Below are 17,909 nucleotides of genomic sequence, written 5' to 3' on the forward strand. Positions count from 1 at the left end.
GAAAGCAGCTTCGATTGTATTTCCTCAGAACAACAGCGTAACACGTAAAGTAACCACCGTTCTGAAGTAACTCAGAAACTAGTAACAAAGCTTTATTTTTAGTAACGGTGCCCACCTACGATTCTTTATATTTTGTAGATAAGTAGGCATGCATGGTACCGTCCAGGTGCTGCGCTTGAGCTCGATTTGTACTGTGTCTAAACATTTCTGCGTGGGCTACCGACATCAGCTCCGTAGACATCGGATGAGAGCCAGAAGCGTAACTTCACAAAATGAGTTTTGGGAGAGTGATGCGAAGTAGCGCAAAGCGACGCAGCCCGACCCAACATACGGCAAAAAAGCAGGGTTCTCCCCTGCATTACGACCACTTGCTTCTCAATGTTGGAGCGGGGGCTGAAGGCCCCCTCCCCAACTGAATAGAAAACCACGCCCCTGATAAGAGATGTATTAATGGATCAGTGTGTTAATATGCCGACATAAGATATTTGAAAGCTACATGTTGTACAGCCCTGAAAACCAAACATATAACAACATTCCTGCCTGAATATTACACGGCATCCATGACCATCACGAACTCCTCTGTGTTAGTAGCCTGAATATTACACGGCATCCATGACCATCACGAACTCCTCTGTGTTAGTAGCCTGAATATTACACGGCATCCATGACCATCACGAACTCCTCTGTGTTAGTAGCCTGAATATTACACGGCATCCATGACCATCACGAACTCCTCTGTGTTAGTAGCCTGTGTGCAGCAGCACACAGGAGACTCTGGGAAGAGCTGCGGTGCCGCATGTGAAGGCCTCGGCCATTGGTCCTCTTCAGCGCTGCTCCCACTGGCTACTGGGAATTAGCTGCCAGCTCGCCGCAAGGGAGTCGCATACCGCCCTGCAGCAGACTCTCCGAGAGTTCTCTTACAAACTGTTGCAGTTGAGAGCGGACAGACGCGACAGTGCGAGAGATGATGTGGCGGGTTAACGACATCGCGCGAAGCAGTGCAGTGATCCATCGTAAGCAGAATGACGCAAATTACAGTCCTCCCAGTGCACAAGTGTACGGAACTTCAGTTCTGGTCCGCCTGCCAACGGAGCAAGGTCACTGAACCGGCCTGCCCACGGAACAAGGCCACTAAACCGGCCTGCCCACGGAACAAGGTCACTGAACCGGCCTGCCCACGGAACAAGGCCACTGAACCGGCCTGCCCACGGAACAAGGCCACTGAACCGGCCTGCCACGGAACAAGGCGACTAAACCGGCCTGCCCACGGAACAAGCATGTGCACGACCGTTACTTGTTGGGAACGGAGGTCCTCGAGTGGCGATTCTCTCTCATTATCGCGCGGCATTCTCGCGTTTGTGCAGCACCGGCGTCATGCGTCGAGTCCTGGGTCTGCTTCGGAGCTGGCTTCGGTCCTCACAGCAGCGGAGAGTGCTGGGTCTGCTTCGGAGCTAGCTTCTATCTTCGCGGCAGCGGCGAGTGCTGGGCCTGCTTCGGAGCTGGCTTCGGTCCTCACAGCAGCGGAGAGTGCTGGGTCTGCTTCGGAGCTAGCTTCTATCTTCGCGGCAGCGGCGAGTGCTGGGCCTGCTTCGGAGCTGGCTTCGGTCCTCACGGCAGCGGCGAGTACTGGTCCACCTGCGCAGAAGATGGCGCCCGCTCAGCACAGAGGCAGGCTCTGACGTCACGGGCAAAAGTGTCTGACGTCATGGGCAGAGGTATCTGACGTCACGGGCGGAGGTGTCTGACGTCAATGGCAGAAACGTCTGGCGTCACGGATTTAAGTGTCTGACGTCGTGGGCAGAGGTGTCTGACGTCACGGGCAGAGGTGTCTGACGTCACGGGCTGGGCCGGGTCGAAGTTTCCGCCTCGTGATCGAGGCTCGCGCTCCACGCCTTTCCGACAGGCATGGAGCGCGAGGCCTTCCCAGTCACGCTTTGACTCAAGAGCGAGGCAGCTGCTGGCCAAAACTCAATAATCAAAGCTTTGCGTGAGCTGTGTGGCGGCTTTGTGCGCGCAACGCTATGTCACGGATCATACATTCATCAAGCACGGCACTTGACATATGGTATGCTGAATGAGAGATAGACCGATGATGATGATAATGATGATGATGATGATTTGGGCTTTGAGGCGCACGGACTACTATGGTCATTATGGCGTCCATAGGAGAGGTGGACTGCATGCTAGATAAGAGCTTTAGTCATTTCGCTTCGACCTGCGCTCAGTATGTGAACGGATGCGCACTCAAACTTTCTTCAGCCGAACACGTGTCCCTGCGCTCAGTATGTGAGCGGATGCGTACTCAAACTTTCTTCAGCCGAACACGTGTCCCTGTGCATATTATCCCAGACAACTTTGGTCCCAGCTAGGCCTCTGGTTCCCCGTACTGTGCTCTAGCTTAATTACGATTAAGGTGGTCCTGAACATACATAAACTTTCACCGTCCGCTAACTTCTCGACAAAAGATGTTGCCTGACGAGAACTACCGGGGGAACCAGCGTTTCCATTCACTGTCGTGCTGCAGATTATTATGTAAGGAACATTAGAACGAACGTTTTATCTAAGTTCATTCTTCCATCCGCAAATAAAAGCGATGTACAAATAAGCGCGTTGGTGTTGTTCGTGTTCCCCACAGAGTCTGCCTCCCAAATGTGGACCCCCAGCCATCGGCACCGCTACCGCCATCCACCACAGCCACCGCCTCTTCCGCGCAGGGCGAAGCCTTCTGGACAAAACATGTTCCGGGGTAGAATAAAACGGGTCATGGATGTTACTTGGTTCCATTTCATTGGACGTGGAGACGTGCTGGTACACTTATCCATTGTTCGAAAGACTCTAAATCGTAGTTTCTTCCCAACTATGCCCAAGGGCTCTTCTGCATTGAAAAAGAAACATGATCAAAGACGAGAACTCGTGGGCGCTGGGACCCCAGGTGTGCCGATGCAATGTGTAGATGAGATGGCATATTGTGTCTCACCTAATGCCCCACTCAGAGGACCTGCTGACCCACTGTTCTGCCACAAGTCCCCTCGAGTCTGTTGCGTAGGAATCAATGCACTGTCTCGCACCTGCATAGAGTTGGAATCACACAAATTTTTCGATGTTTTACAGCAAATAAAAGCAGCTCGTGATCGTGTTTTTCTTAACGACAAATGGAGATCAGTTGGCTATAAGTACAGACTCTGCCCTCGAGGACGGAGTCGGCAAGCATGAGACGCCGCTCCTTCTTGTTAACTGGTGGACACCAGCCCGCCCGTCAGGCCACTGAGTGACCGGTCTAAACGCGGACGGGACCCCATCAAAGGGTTTGCATAGTGCCACCATCGGGCGTTCTTCTTTTCAGAAAGTAATTCCGGGATGACTTAGAAATGGCAGGATGACTTCATGACTGCTGATGAGGACTGCTGACAAAAGCCTTGCTTCTGTGTGCTTTTTTAACCAGGGAATAGTCACTGAGTGCAAAGGGAACAATCACTGGGTGCAAGGGCACGCAGTTTCAAGGAACACTTAATCATCGCCTCGGGAGTTAAACACCGCCATCGCGGCCCAATCTCATAGCACTGACAACACACGTTTGTCTGTCGCATAGTAACACGATCTGAGCAATGCGGCAGACTGGTTTCAGATTCCAGTTAAATAAAAGTGGTTTATACTGAACTGTATGCACCGAACTGTATACACTGAACTGTATACACAGAACTGTATACACCGAACTGTATACGCTGAACTGTACACACTGAGCTGTATACACCGGACTGAATACACTGAGCTGAATACACTGAACTGTATACACTGAACTGAATACACTGAACTGTGTCAACGGCACGATATACAGACAGCATCCGTCGCGGTACCTCAGCCTGTTACAACACCCCTGCCTTCCGACCTCCGCATCTATGGTGGGGTGGGTTCGAGTCGTTTTAGGGTGCTCGGTTTTTGCCCTTGACTGCGGGTGGCCTGCTGTCGGTGGCAGCGGGCGTGCTGAAGGTCAGGTGACGTCAGAGGTCAGGGTGACGCCCGCTGCCACCGGCCTGCTGTCGGTGGCAGCGGGCGTGCTGAAGGTCAGGTGACGTCAGAGGTCAGGGTGGCCTGCTGTCGGTGGCAGCGGGCGTGCTGAAGGTCAGGTGACGTCAGAGGGCAGGGTGGCCTGCTGTCGGTGGCAGCGGGCGTGCTGAAGGTCAGGTGACGTCAGAGGGCAGGGTGGCCTGCTGTCGGTGGCAGCGGGCGTGCTGAAGGTCAGGTGACGTCAGAGGTCAGGGTGACGCCCTGCCACCGGCCTGCTGTCGGTGGCAGCGGGCGTGCTGAAGGTCAGGTGACGTCAGAGGGCAGGGTGGCCTGCTGTCGGTGGCAGCGGGCGTGCTGAAGGTCAGGTGACGTCAGAGGGCAGGGTGGCCTGCTGTCGGTGGCAGCGGGCGTGCTGAAGGTCAGGTGACGTCAGAGGGCAGGGTGGCATGCCGAGGAGTGCAGTAAGTTACGTTTTCGCCGTCAAATTCTGGTGTTGACCCGGACTTTCACGATTGCATTGTGGCGGTCAGGCCCCATGCGACATGGCTCCATGCAACAAGCACTGCTAAGCGTGGGCGCTTGCAAAAAATGCATGAAATCAAAAGGCTGGGACTAAACTTTCTCCAACTAAAAGAAAGTTTAGTTTCTAAACTTTCTCTCAGATTATTAGCAACAACAACGACGCTTACCCTGCACATTCAAAAAGCAGTCCTATTGAGCCCTTTAGACAGCGGCGTACGCCGGCCTCGCTTTACCGCACCATCGCCGCACTACAACATGCTGCCGGAGCGGCATGTGGTCCACGTAAGAGCGTACGTATGTCCAAATAGAAATATTAACTATACATATGTATATATATATATATATATATATATATATATATATATATATATATATATATATATACATACATGTATAGCGTGCCTACGCTATATAGGAAGATATATGTACGCTGTATATGTATATATATACATATATATATATATATATATATATATATATATATATATATATATATATATTTATATTTATATGCCCACGCTATGCCTACGCTAGCGTGCCTGCGAGTGCGCGCGTGTGTTGTGAACCGTGTTGGTTAGAAAAGAGAGAGAGAGAGAGAGGAAAGAGAGAGAGAGAAGAGAGAGTAGAGAGAGAGAGAGAGAGAGAGCAGAGGAGAGAGACGAGAGAGACAGAGAGAGCGAGCAGAGAGGAGAGAGAGAGGAGAAGAGAGGAGAGAGAGAGAGAGAGAGAGAGGAGAGAGAGAGCAGAGAGAGAGAGAGAGAGACTCGAGGAGAGCAGGAGACGAGAGAGAGAGAGAGAGAGAGCAGAGAGAGAGAGAGAGAGAGAGAGAGAGAGACGAGTGCGAGAGCAGAGCGGATTAGGAGAGAGACGCGACGGAGGAGAGCGAGACGAGAGGATACGAGCGAGAGGAGAGAGACCAGCGAGGAGAGAGCGTCTAGAAACCGAGGCGCCTAGAGAGAGAAAGGGGCCTCTTTTTTAGCTACATTACTTAAGTTGTAATCTGCAGCATCTGTAGCAATTAGACGAAAAAATATGATGGAGAACTGCAATTGCGTTGGAAATCCTGCTTTGCTGGGGGCGTGGTAGCGACAAAAAGGATCGCGTGGGTCGGGACAGAAAAGGGGATCTGAAAGGCACGACTACATTCATACCCAGCAAAAATGACCAGTTTACCGAGTTAATTATAGGAAAACTTATTTAACGCTGTCGAAGGCAAAGACAAGGCAAAGCAAAGCGTCCCTGAAGACAAAGCGTCCCTGAGACAATGTTTCAAGATGATAAGTGATAAGACACGGTCAGCTCTCTGAAGGTCCGTGCCCTTACCGTCGGGCAAAAGTTACGGTCAGCGCTCTGAAGGTCCGTGCTCTCACCGAACACGTCGGGCAAAAGACATGGTCAGCGCTCTGAAGGTCCGTGCTCTTACCGTCGGGCAAAAGACATGGTCAGCGCTCTGAAGGTCCGTGCTCTTACCGTCGGGCAAAAGACATGGTCAGCGCTTTGAAGGTCCGTGCCTTTACCGTCGGGCAAAAGACATGGTCAGCGCTCTGAAGGTCCGTGCTCTTGCCGTCGGGCAAAAGACATGGTTAGCGCTCTGAAGGTCCGTGCTCTTACCGTCGGGCAAAAGACATGGTTAGCGCTCTGAAGGTCCGTGCTCTTGCCGTCGGGCAAAAGACATGGTTAGCGCTCTGAAGGTCCGTGCTCTTACCGTCGGGCAAAAGACATGGTTAGCGCTCTGAAGGTCCGTGCTCTTACCGTCGGGCAAAAGACATGGTCAGCGCTCTGAAGGTCCGTGCTCTTACCGTCGGGCGAAAGACATGGTCAGCGCTCTGAAGGTCCGTGGTCTTACCGTACACGTCGGGCAAAAGCACAACACTGACAAATATTGTAGCGATGTTAGCTCCTAAACAACGCAAGAACGCAAGTAGCCTGGCAACGTTTTGTGTGAAGATTCTAAAACCATCAAAGTTTGCATCGAGATAAATTTTGCATTCTGCTGCGTGCATGCTCAAGGAAGTAGAGAACTTTGAAATTGAGATATTTGCCCTAACCCTAAACATAGCCACTCATTTTCTTAAGCCTCGCACACGGTAGTCATCACGAATTCAGTCGATGTGCTCACACAACGCCACAAAACACAAGACAAAGCACCACGAGATGAAACAGCAAAAACAAAACGCATGTGCTTCTCAAAACGCTCCCCATGAACAAACAAACAATAACAAAACCAGCCCAAACACGTCGCAGCGACATCAAACATCGCTGTCCCCGGCGGCCGGACCCGCAGACTGAGACGTGGCCTTATCACCAGTAATGAACTGAATCACATTTCCAGGTGTCTTGAGACCGCAAATTGGTAACGCCAATGGTCTCAAAGCTTTTCTATCAATTTAGTTACCTTTCTCGCCGGGTAGTGGTGATCGATGACGTTGAAGACGGTAAACTCCTCATCGTCCTCTTCCAACAAACGTCGGTTTTCGAATCGCCTGGAACAAAAATGAGCGTGCCATCGTTACTGTGACCGACGTGCTGCTGCTGAGGCCCAGAACGAGCAAGTGACGCCCACCCCCAGCGGTCAGCGGTCACCGGCTTGGGTGTCTGAGGAACGTCAGCCGAATCTCAACAGAAGGATCGCCTGAGGATGCTGCCTCTGGTGCCCCGCAGTCAGCAGCCGTGACGTAAACGTGACGTGACGTAGTCGTGACGTAAACCCCGCAGTTCGCAGCTACAGACTGATATCTGGCGGCGTCCCCCCCCCCCCGCCGCTCCCTCCCGGAGAACTGGGCGCGGGATCGTCCTGTGCGCTCACCGCATCCTCCGGATCCACACGCCGACCATGATGACGAAGACGCTGCTGACAACAGCGCACATGACGACAGTAAACGTCGTCACCTTCCACCTGTGATCGCTGTTGGTGGCGGCCATTTCGGCCTCGCGGTCCTCCACATCCACCGAGGACGCGTTCACACGCGTCGGCGGCGCCTCGGCGTCGTCCTCATCTTCGTCCTCTTCTGAGCTGCTCGTCTCCAGCGACGCCGAGTCCTCTTCGGTCGCCTGCGCGGCGTCCGTCATCTCCAGCCGCGCAGTGGTGACACCAGCGGCGGCTGGGGACGGTGACGCTGGCTCGGCTGCCGCCGCCGGCGAGTCCACTGTCTCCGCCGTAGGGGAGGACAGTAATGCGCTGGAGGGTTGTGCACTGTGCTCATAGATGGCAGCTGTGGTAGCCGGTGTTTCCCCTTCTTTGCTTGTCCCCTTGGGTGACAGTGATAGTGAAGTCTCTCCGTGCGCGAGAGGTGCAGCTGGGCTTGTAGTACCTGACACGGTCAGAAATGTGATTAGAATGGCAAACCCTCAAAAAGAGCTCCTGAGCCTCCGTCAGCTGTAGATGGAGCCACAGTCGTCGGACTGGAGGGATTTGATGTCCTTCACTCTCTCATTGTATCGGTCGGTTCATTACTATTTTACCAAATCACCAATTGTTTCCAAAGGCGTAAAAAGGAAAAATACTGACTTCATGCTCCATCAGACCGTTATCGCTCCGGACAGCGACTGACACGGGATTTATACCAAGCATTATCGACAGGGATTGTAGATTATCGCGAAACTGTGCAAAATACCTGGAAAGTGCGTCCCGAGGCTCGTACCTATGATCGAAGGGCATTAAGTCTAGTCCACCTTCATTAATTAATCCACCTCCATTGTTTTGAGCTCGTAGAAAAACGTGTCAACTCTAATCGGTTCCGAAACAGTCATCGTGACGTATCATAACCCAGACGGACATTGGCGTGCTTAAACAGTCATCGTAACGCGTCATAACCCAGACGGACATTGGCGTGTTGAAACAGTCATCGTGACATATCATAACCCAGACGGACATTGGCGTGCTTAAACAGTCACCGTGACGTATCATAACCCAGACGAGCATTAGCGTGTTTCAAATGTGTGCAATGTTTTCATATGTTGATACCGAAAATGCCTTTCGGTATTTTTGTAGAGACGCTACTAATTCTTAACGTGGCAGGTGTTAAAAGGTCTTTACGCTGGCACCGCTCGGGTCTAGCTTTCCGGCGGCGCTCAGAAGATAAGAGCTTCTGACTATCTCTTCAGGGGGCGCCCTCTTTTCGGTTTAGGGCGTCTTTTCATCTGAGTTAAGACTGCCCCTTCGCCTAGGCTAGGGGGGGGGGGGGGGTCACCGCTCTACTTCGGCTGAATGGCGATCATCTTAGGTATATTTGTGGCAGGAATGCGCTAAGTAGATAAAAGGAGGCCAGCATCCCAAGTTCTAAAGGGGAGGGGCTTGGCTGCAGTTACGCACAATTCGACATCAGTGACGTTGTGAGAACATTTTGCCTTCTGCGCGGCTTGCCGCAGAGCACGTATAGCAGCCATTGCCCCTCCCCCTCCCCCTCCCCCTCCCCATCGCCACAGGCTCTGATCTGATGGCTGTCTGGCAGGGACTGCCTGGACTTCGACTGCTTGGCTCGGCCTGGCGCGCGCTAGCCGGCAGGTCAGCCTCCCGACCTCCGCACGCGTCAGCGGTGACGTCATCACGACGAGGACCAATCGGCAGGCCGTTCCATGCGTCATACGCGTCATGTGGCGAGCGTCATACGCAGCAGTCAATCAGCTCAGCACACACGTCGGCAGAACCGCATTGTTTGAATCTGCGGTGTCAGGAGGCGTGTAGGCACACTTCACCGGAATAAGAGGACGAGAGAGAACTATTCAGTGGGCGATCGCCGCCGTTCAAGCGTCGTTCTCAGGCGAGAAATTTGCCGTCATTCCGTAGGATAGTTATCCCACGCGTTCGTCACGTGCCGGCAGGACTCCGAGGCGGCGCCGGCTGCCGTCACCGGACAGCTCAGAGCAGCCACTCAGCGAGCAGGCAGCTCAGACATAGCTAAGCCAGCTCAGGCACAGCTCAGAGCGGCCACCCAGAGCGCAGGCAGCTCAGATTCAGCTTAGGCAGCTCAAACACAGCTGAGACAGCTGAGAGAGCTCAGACACAGCTCAGACACAGCTCAGACAGCTCAGACAGCTCAGATACAGCTCAGAGCAGCCGCAGTCCAGAGCTTCAGCATGTTACGGCTTCTCCCGCCACCCCGCCGCAGCGCAGAAACTCAGCCTAACTCTCGGCTTAATTATGCTGCGGCCCATGCAAGAACAAAGCTACTGAACGAAAAGAGATCACTGCCTGACAGAAAAAAATCAGGGAACTGCGCAGAGTGGAGCCGGATGCAGACCAATATCGTGAGAATCAGGGAACTGTGCGGAGAGAAGCCGGATGCAGACCAATGTCGTGAGAATCAGGAAACTGCGCGGAGAGAAGCCGGATGCAGACCAATATCGTGAGAATCAGGAAACTGCGCGGAGAGAAGCCGGATGCAGACCAATATCGTGAGAATCAGGGAACTGCGCCGAGAGAAGCCGGATGCAGACCAATATCGTGAGCTTCTCCAGAACCCAATCTCCGGCTGTCGATCCACGGAGATATCAGCGAACCGCACGCAACCACAGCTTGTTATTGGCTATGCCTCAGGGCAACTGGATGGAGCCTAACGTTGACTGGCTATCATATTACTATGTCCACCCCGCTGTCAGCGGTTAACAATGGCTACCACGGCGCCGTACCCTGTCCACTCAGCTGTCAGCGGCTGACAATGTCTACCACATCACCGTGTCCACTCGGCTGTCAGCGGCTGACAATGTCTACCACATCACCGTGTCCACTCGGCTGTCAGCGGCTGACAATGTCTACCACATCACCGTGTCCACTCGGCTGTCAGCGGCTGACAATGTCTACCACATCACCGTGTTCACTCGGCTGTCAGCGGCTGACAATGTCTACCACATCACTGTGTCCACTCGGCTGTCAGCGGCTGACAATGTCTACCACATCACCGTGTCCACTCGGCTGTCAGCGGCTGACAATGTCTACCACATCACCGTGTTCACTCGGCTGTCAGCGGCTGACAATGTCTACCACATCACCGTGTCCACTCGGCTGTCAGCGGCTGACAATGTCTACCACATCACCGTGTCCACTCGGCTGTCAGCGGCTGACAATGTCTACCACATCACCGTGTCCTCTCGGCTGTCAGCGGCTGACAATGTCTACCACATCACCGTGTTCACTCGGCTGTCAGCGGCTGACAATGTCTACCACATCACCGTGTTCACTCGGCTGTCAGCGGCTGACAGTGTCTACCACATCACTGTGTTCACTCGGCTGTCAGTGGCTGACAACGACATCATATCACCGTGTCTGCTTAGCTGTCAGCGGCTAACAATGCCCAGCGCCTGAATTGCATCGGGCTGTAAATAATGCTGGGTATTTTTGCTTCCTGTAACCGCTCCGATCCTGACTGGCTGAAAGTAAACAAAATCCAATGATATATTAACGACGCTTATGCATAGATTTAAGTGCGCTTTTACGAAATTTTCCAGATATTTCTATTACCTTACTTTCCCATGGGTTTTGTGTGAAGAAAGATCTCCAAATTCCCACAAGGCTTCCATCCGAAGGTCCGGGGACGCACAGTTGTCACCGAAGGTCCGGGGACGCACAGTTGTCACCGAAGGTCCGGGGACGCACAGTTGTCACCGAAGGTCCGGGGACGCAAGGTTGTCACCGAAGGTCCGGGGACGCACAGTTGTCACCGAAGGTCCGGGGACGCACAGTGGTCACCGAAGGTCCGGGGACGCAAAGTTGTCACGCACACCAGAGGGCAAAACAATTATTCTTCTTTCAACGTACCATTCTGCCACCAAATTTCATTCCATGTAAAGCTTAATCAAAAAGTGGAAACTTTGGGCATTGATCCATTGATCAACTTTCGTTGTCACCCGAACTGATTGGCAAGCAATATTAACCTTCCAATGAAAATATGGAGTGAGACGTACCTGTCCGTTAACGTTCAATGGAAAGTTCTCTAAATATCCATTCGCAACTGTGCAGAGCAAAAGTTAATTGAGGTCCCGGAGAGATTACATAAAAAACTTTACGTTTTTCACAACTGGAAACGTGTCAGTCTTACGGAAAGGCGATGAAGATTATCATTCCATCAGAGTATATGCTTCTCCTGGCTGCAGTTTATTTCCGCATGTAAAAAAAAAAATGAAGGAAGCCAACTGCTGCGACGGTCAGCCTGGGTCAGGGTCAACTCACCTCGTGATGTGAGGGGGTCAGCCTGGGTCAGGGCCAGCTCACCTCGTGATGTGAGGGGGTCAGCCTGGGTCAGGGTCAGCTCACCTCGTGATGTGAGGGGGTCAGCCTGGGTCAGGGCCAGCTCACCTCGTGATGTGAGGGGGTCAGCCTGGGTCAGGGTCAGCTCACCTCGTGATGTGAGGGCCTCTCCGTGCCCTTCAAACACAGCAGTTACTCTTTTGGCAGTGAACGGCATCTCCTGCAGGACATCTGTGTCAGAGACAGCGGGTTATTCGTGTGCGTACCAGGGGCGTGAGCTGTCGCGGTGGCTACCGGAGAAGTAACAGCAAATCTACTCTTAGAGGAAGTTTTTCGCATTTAAAGATATTGAGGCAGGTATCAGATATGATGCAATAAGCTCACAACTTATGGTGTGCTTTTAAGTGCAAAAGACTGCCTTAGAGTGCATGGTTTCACTATTTAGTAAATACGCTTACGAATGCGTCACTAATTGATTGCGTGGTGCGATTGATTGCGTCATAAATATTCTGCGCATCTTGCGTTCATGAAGCTCAGAAGCTAGGAGGTGCTACATCTTAAGAAGGACTGGGCTGCTAACTGCCCCGAATGATCTTCGAGGTGGCTATTTCAGTTCAAGCCCCCATGCCAATGTGGAACACTGCCTTCATACTTCCGACCGCCTCCTGCCATGAAAACAGGTAAAGCTCACTGTGTAGCATTCGGCAGCCAGCGCCCGCTGACCGCGCGGCACCAGGGAGACGGAACACGCTTACCATTCGCAACCAGAAAGTCGTCGTGGAGCCCCAGCTCCGTGTGGTTCAGGTGCAGCATTGAGTGCGTGTCGTTGTGCTCGTACAGCTTCGTGTCCCACAGGTGGTCGGACGGCGGGCTGCCCGCCATCGCCTGACGAACGCCTGCGGCAGCGGCGATGCCGTCGGCGACGCACGCTGACTATTTCAGTGCTAAATCTGAGGTTTTAGTGCTAGATCCAAGATGTCAGTGCTAGATCCAAGGCACAATTGTGCTAAACATCATTGAGGCTTAATCTAATAGTTCCTTGCAGAGCAAAAAGGTATCAAACGTGCGCAGCTCTTCAAGATTATCAACCGATGAGGACGCACATCATCAAATAAGTAACAGCCATGTTCTCCATTTACGAGCTATACTAGAACTTACTTTCCGTTCTGGAGGAACCATGTGCAAAGAATAGAACGCCGGATATGAAAGCTGCTACGCAATAACAGCACGGCGTAATGGAAACATGTGTCGTTAGTATTCATAACATTGACAAAATACTGATATAAGATAGCGTCAGATTTCGTCGCACATTACGAAAAAACCGGCATTCGTTCGGAAGGCGTAACATCCAAGGGAGCATCCAAGAGGAGGTAGGGGGGACTCCCTCCCCCCCCCCGCGCCCTTACACCCGGAGTTTTTCGTTTTCCACCATAGATGGCTTCCGAAAGAAAGTGTGAAATCGGCGTGATGCGTGCTCAATACTCTGCGGGGTCCGCCCCCCCCCCCCCCCCCCACTTAAGAAAATCTTGACTGCGCCTCCGCAATCCTCTATTTGTCGGGCCCCGAACTGAAGCCCCGATGTGAGGCCCGATGTGAGACCCCGAGGTGAGACCCCGAGGTGAGACCCGAGGTGAGGCCCGACGTGAGGCCCCGACGTGAGGCCCGTTACTGGAAAGTCCGTGCTCACTGTACAGACGCTGAGAGAATAGATAAGTTACGATACTTCATACAAGAAAAAGACCCTCGGCTGCTCATTCTTTGGCATTATAACATAGCAAGATTCATCTCATAATAGTACACAATAATATAAAATACACAATACAATGGTAGTATACAATAATTATAACTACTAACATACAATGTAATACACGAGCGTGGCATCCATGTCACTTACCAAAGTGTGCTAACAGAGCCATGCAGCTGATGAAAAGCGTGGATGCCATCATGGTCGTCCGGCTGGTGTGCTGCCACCTCCCGGATCCAACCTAGGCGCACGGAGGGAAGGCTATGGCCAGCAGGTCTCTGTGTCACCGGCTTAGCAGCACCATGTCGGATCGCTGTCATAACTTTAGGGATTTGGCTGCTGCTTCCGGACCGGTTTGGCTGAGCATGCAATTCCCTCCGATACGAACGCGTGCGGGCACGAGTCAGCCGTGTCCGAGTCAGCGTGGAATTTCTGGGATTGCTGGGCACGCTGTCCGAGTCAGCGTGGGATTGCTGGGATTGCTGGGCATGCTGTCCGAGTCAGCGTGGGATTGCTGGGATTGCTGGGAACGCTGTCCGAGTCAGTGTGGGATTGCTGGGATTGCTGGGAACGCTGTCCGAGTCAGCGTGGGATTGCTGGGATTGCTGGGAACGCTGTCCGAGTCAGTGTGGGATTGCTGGGATTGCTGGGAACGCTGTCCGAGTCAGCGTGAAATTGCTGGGATTGCTGGGCACGCTGTCCGAGTCAGCGTGGGATTTCCAAATGTCAGCTGCAAGCGGGTCAACGCAAGCCAGCGGCGACTAACATTACACACACGCGTACTGACCAGACTTCAAAAGCCAGCGGCGACTAACATTACACACACGCGTACTGACCAGACTTCAAAAGCCAGCGGCGACTAACATTACACGCACGCGTACTGACCAGACTTCAAAAGCCAGCGGCGACTAACATTACACGCACGCGTACTGACCAGACTTCAAAAGCCAGCTGTGACTAACATTACACGCACGCGTACTGACCAGACTTCAAAAGCCAGCTGTGACTAACATTACACACACGCATACTGACCAGACTTCAAAAGCCAGCTGTGACTAACATTACACACATGCGTACTGACCAGACCTCAAAAGCCAGCTGTGACTAACATTACACACGCGCGTACTGACCAGACTTCAAAAGCCAGCTGTGACTAACATTACACACACGCGTACTGACCAGACTTCAAAAGCCAGCTGTGACTAACATTACACACACGCATACTGACCAGACTTCAAAAGCCAGCTGTGACTAACATTACACACACGCGTACTGACCAGACTTCAAAAGCCAGCTGTGACTAACATTACACACACGCGTACTGACCAGACTTCAAAAGCCAGCTGTGACTAACATTACACACGCGCATACTGACCAGACCCCAAAATGCCAGCAAAAATTGGCTGCACCCCGGCGATAGACAAAGTGTACGAAATCGCAATGAAATCTGCAACCTCTCGTCTCCAGCACGGCTCCGTCCGTGGGCTACGGCTCCATCAGCGGACACGCGTGGTCCTCCCAAAAGGTCAGAGCTTTACAATAAGGTGAATCGTCGCACCAAGATCAAGATCACATATGGACCCCAGGGTGTGAGAATTGACGAGTTTAGATGAGTGTGGAGGAGGTTGGATGTGACCACCGAAACAAGCCTGTAGCCGGGCACGGTTTGGAAGCTGCCCTTGCAACTCGGAGGGGAATATTCACTCTAACCGCCCCTGGCGGCCGCGAGATATGACCGCTGTTTGACTTTAACCGAAACCCAAGAGTTTGCGTTACGGAATTCCAAGAGTTTTAGGGCGTTACAAGAGTTTGACGGTGTTACAAGAGTTTTGCGGTGTTACTAGAGTTTTACGGAGTTACAGGAGTTTTACGGAGATCAGGAGTTTCGCGAAGGGCGATAATTTTACCGAGTGCGCTGAGTTCATGCGTTGGGATTGCGATCCGCACAAGCGACTGTTTTGATTTGAACAGGCTCCAGTTAGGATTAACCAACTTACGCAAGTACATAAAAGTGCAATCCCAAAATCGCCGTTGAAGAGCAGGGGCGGGCTGTACTAGCTGACGTTGCGAGTAGGGGCGGACTGTACCAGCTGACGTTGCGAGTAGGGGCAGACTGTACCAGCTGATGTTGCGAGTAGGGGCGGACTGTACCAGCTGACGTTGCGAGTAGGGGCGGACTGTACCAGCTGACGCGGTGCTACAGTTAAAGTCAGGGCCTCAAGTCTGGATCGGCGACTTCCCATCGGCCGTCTTTTCACTTCAAGCCACTGTCGTCACTAAAAAGTTGTGGGTGCGTGGTGTAAGTCAGGTGCCGTGGTACCACATGAGCCTCTACGCTTCTTCAGTGTCATGTATCATCATCCAAGGCACACTGGTGGATCACGGCGGCGAAACTAGCACGAACCACCGCTGTCTGCCGCGTCCTGTTCAAGGTCATCTGAGATGAGTGTCATCTCGACCTGGCACTCATAAATGAAACAAGTGCGCCAGCGTCAAACCAGTGGACCGAACTTCGAAGAAGTGAATACATGAAGTTCGAAGTGCTTCGTGAACTTGTGGAACTCATGGACGCCGTGCGTTGAATACCTTCAGATAACGATACCAATAGATTGGACCAACCCGTTCGAAAGTGTTTTCCATGCGAATGTCACAAGTGAGGGTCCGCTGATGTGGCATCAGTGCACTTAGTCACACAAAAATTGTCTGAAAATTGGCTAGTCCTTAGTGTGTTCAAGGCTGGTAATTTGGTCCACGTCACCCATGACTTTTCATTAATATACCGTTGGGAAATGGTAACCAAAGTCTTGAGACAAATGAAAATATTTTCTCTAGTTATTTGTCACAATGAGTAAAGCTGAACGTGTGCACAGTTTCGTGATCTCATCCTCCTCTCTCAGCTTGACTTACAGCGCCTTACAGTCGGGGAGAGCTTCCACACAAGTGACCTGTACCGCGTGCAGTTGACGATTGCCAATTGGCTTCCTTGGAGGTTTTGAGTTCAATGCGAGTTATTTTCTTGGTAGTTTTGATTGTTCTGGGGATTGGGGTTCTCATTGAAGCTGGAAATGCCTTTTCCTCAGGGGTTGGTGAACAGCGTATTGTGGTCGGTAATGACGCAGGCGATCTTTTCATCAGCACTGGGAAGTCCAGCTACGGACAGGGGGATCAATAGCCGCCCGCCTTTCCTTGGCATCAGATGGACTTAGAACGGCTACGTTGTGTTTCTCTCGGCGGCCCCCGGGATATTTCTATGACCTCTTGCTTTTTATGTTCTCATTTAGTCCCAGTGCCGACTTCGCCTGGCGCACAGGTGTTTGCAAGCATTCTTTGCGTTCATTCTACCGCAAATAATCGCTGCGAGTTTAACTTTCGGTTCTCCGAGAAGAGCTTGCAAAGGTATCTGTTTATGGCGACCACATGAAGAACCGGCTACGCAGGTAAAGTAATGGTATTGATCGCCTGAGACGATGGCCGTACAAGCCGGTGCGGACGGCGCCGCTTTGGTAAATGAGACATACAATGGGACCAGGCGCCGGGTACAGTGTTTATGTTACTTGGTCGACCATGCCTCGACGCGTTTACAAGTGAGAGGTGGGAGCTCTGTGAAAGCTGGGAGAGGTGGGAGCTCTGTGAAAGCTGGGAGAGGTGGGAGCTCTGGTGGTTTGATTACCTCCGATCACTCTGCGCATTAAAACGTAATGTTGTCCGGCGCCGTGGTGTAATCGAACTAGCGAACGTGAATTAAAACGCATGTTCATTTTGGAGGATAACGAGGGCGGCGAAAGAGGAAGGAAGGGAGCAGAGCGGCACTCAAATTTGTTAAGTTCTAAGGTTCACCCTCTGCGAGGTGGCCTCACAGGCCCCAAGATTCTTCTCAGATTCTTTCTTGGCGGTTTAGAGAACTGTGCCGAAATTTGGGGAATCTGTGTTTTCATGTTTTTACACATGTTGAAATTTGTGGAATGCAATACAACTTGTAGCTTGTGGAATCGACGTAGTTGGGGTGAATACAGGGTGACAGCAATACAGTTGGGATGGCACAAAACTTCTGTTATAACTACGCACTCACTGGGGTTCTCCCAGCAACAAGTTCCGCTCAGTTGGGTGAGCTCCCTGGTGCCCCAGTCCAAGACCCAACATGAAAATGACCAGGTAATTTCCCCTCCGACTTGCGTGACTGATAACTCTAACAACGTGAATGGGTGGTAATGGGTGGTAGAAGTTTACGGTGGTTCCAGCCGGCTGTCATGAGAGGACTTTGACCATGGCCAGCTTCAGCCTTCTCACGTATAATTTGTCCTTGCCTATCGCATAAGATCATTCTTGCCGGGTCTGCACCACCTCTTAGCCTGTTTACTTATGTTTGTTTCTTCTTCCTAGGCGGGAGTGCCGCGTCTTGATTTTATGTTTTCTGGTGTTAACGCACGGCTCATTGCGTCGCTGGGGTAGAGCGAG

General features: G+C 52.1%; 1 protein-coding gene across 1 annotated transcript in view; it reads right to left on the reverse strand.

Annotated features, from left to right (window-relative positions):
- Window positions 1–430: 430 nt before the first annotated feature.
- The window catches only part of LOC119090029 (uncharacterized), a 32,182-nt gene continuing 14,703 nt past the window's right edge, over window positions 431–17,909 (reverse strand). Inside the window, exons 2-7 of the mRNA XM_037212829.1 lie at window positions 13,605–13,695; window positions 12,466–12,606; window positions 11,861–11,941; window positions 7,334–7,838; window positions 6,923–7,010; window positions 431–1,635 (exon numbers count right to left, since the gene is read on the reverse strand). Coding sequence (XP_037068724.1) covers window positions 1,609–1,635; window positions 6,923–7,010; window positions 7,334–7,838; window positions 11,861–11,941; window positions 12,466–12,606; window positions 13,605–13,656 — 894 coding nt within the window. The 5' untranslated portion in view covers window positions 13,657–13,695 and the 3' untranslated portion in view covers window positions 431–1,608. The remainder of the gene's footprint in view (window positions 1,636–6,922; window positions 7,011–7,333; window positions 7,839–11,860; window positions 11,942–12,465; window positions 12,607–13,604; window positions 13,696–17,909) is intronic.

The sequence above is a fragment of the Pollicipes pollicipes genome, unplaced genomic scaffold (genome assembly GCF_011947565.3).
Source record: "Pollicipes pollicipes isolate AB1234 unplaced genomic scaffold, Ppol_2.1 Scaffold_1600;HRSCAF=1878_pilon_pilon_pilon, whole genome shotgun sequence".
NCBI classification, from domain to species: Eukaryota; Metazoa; Arthropoda; class Thecostraca; order Pollicipedomorpha; family Pollicipedidae; genus Pollicipes; species Pollicipes pollicipes.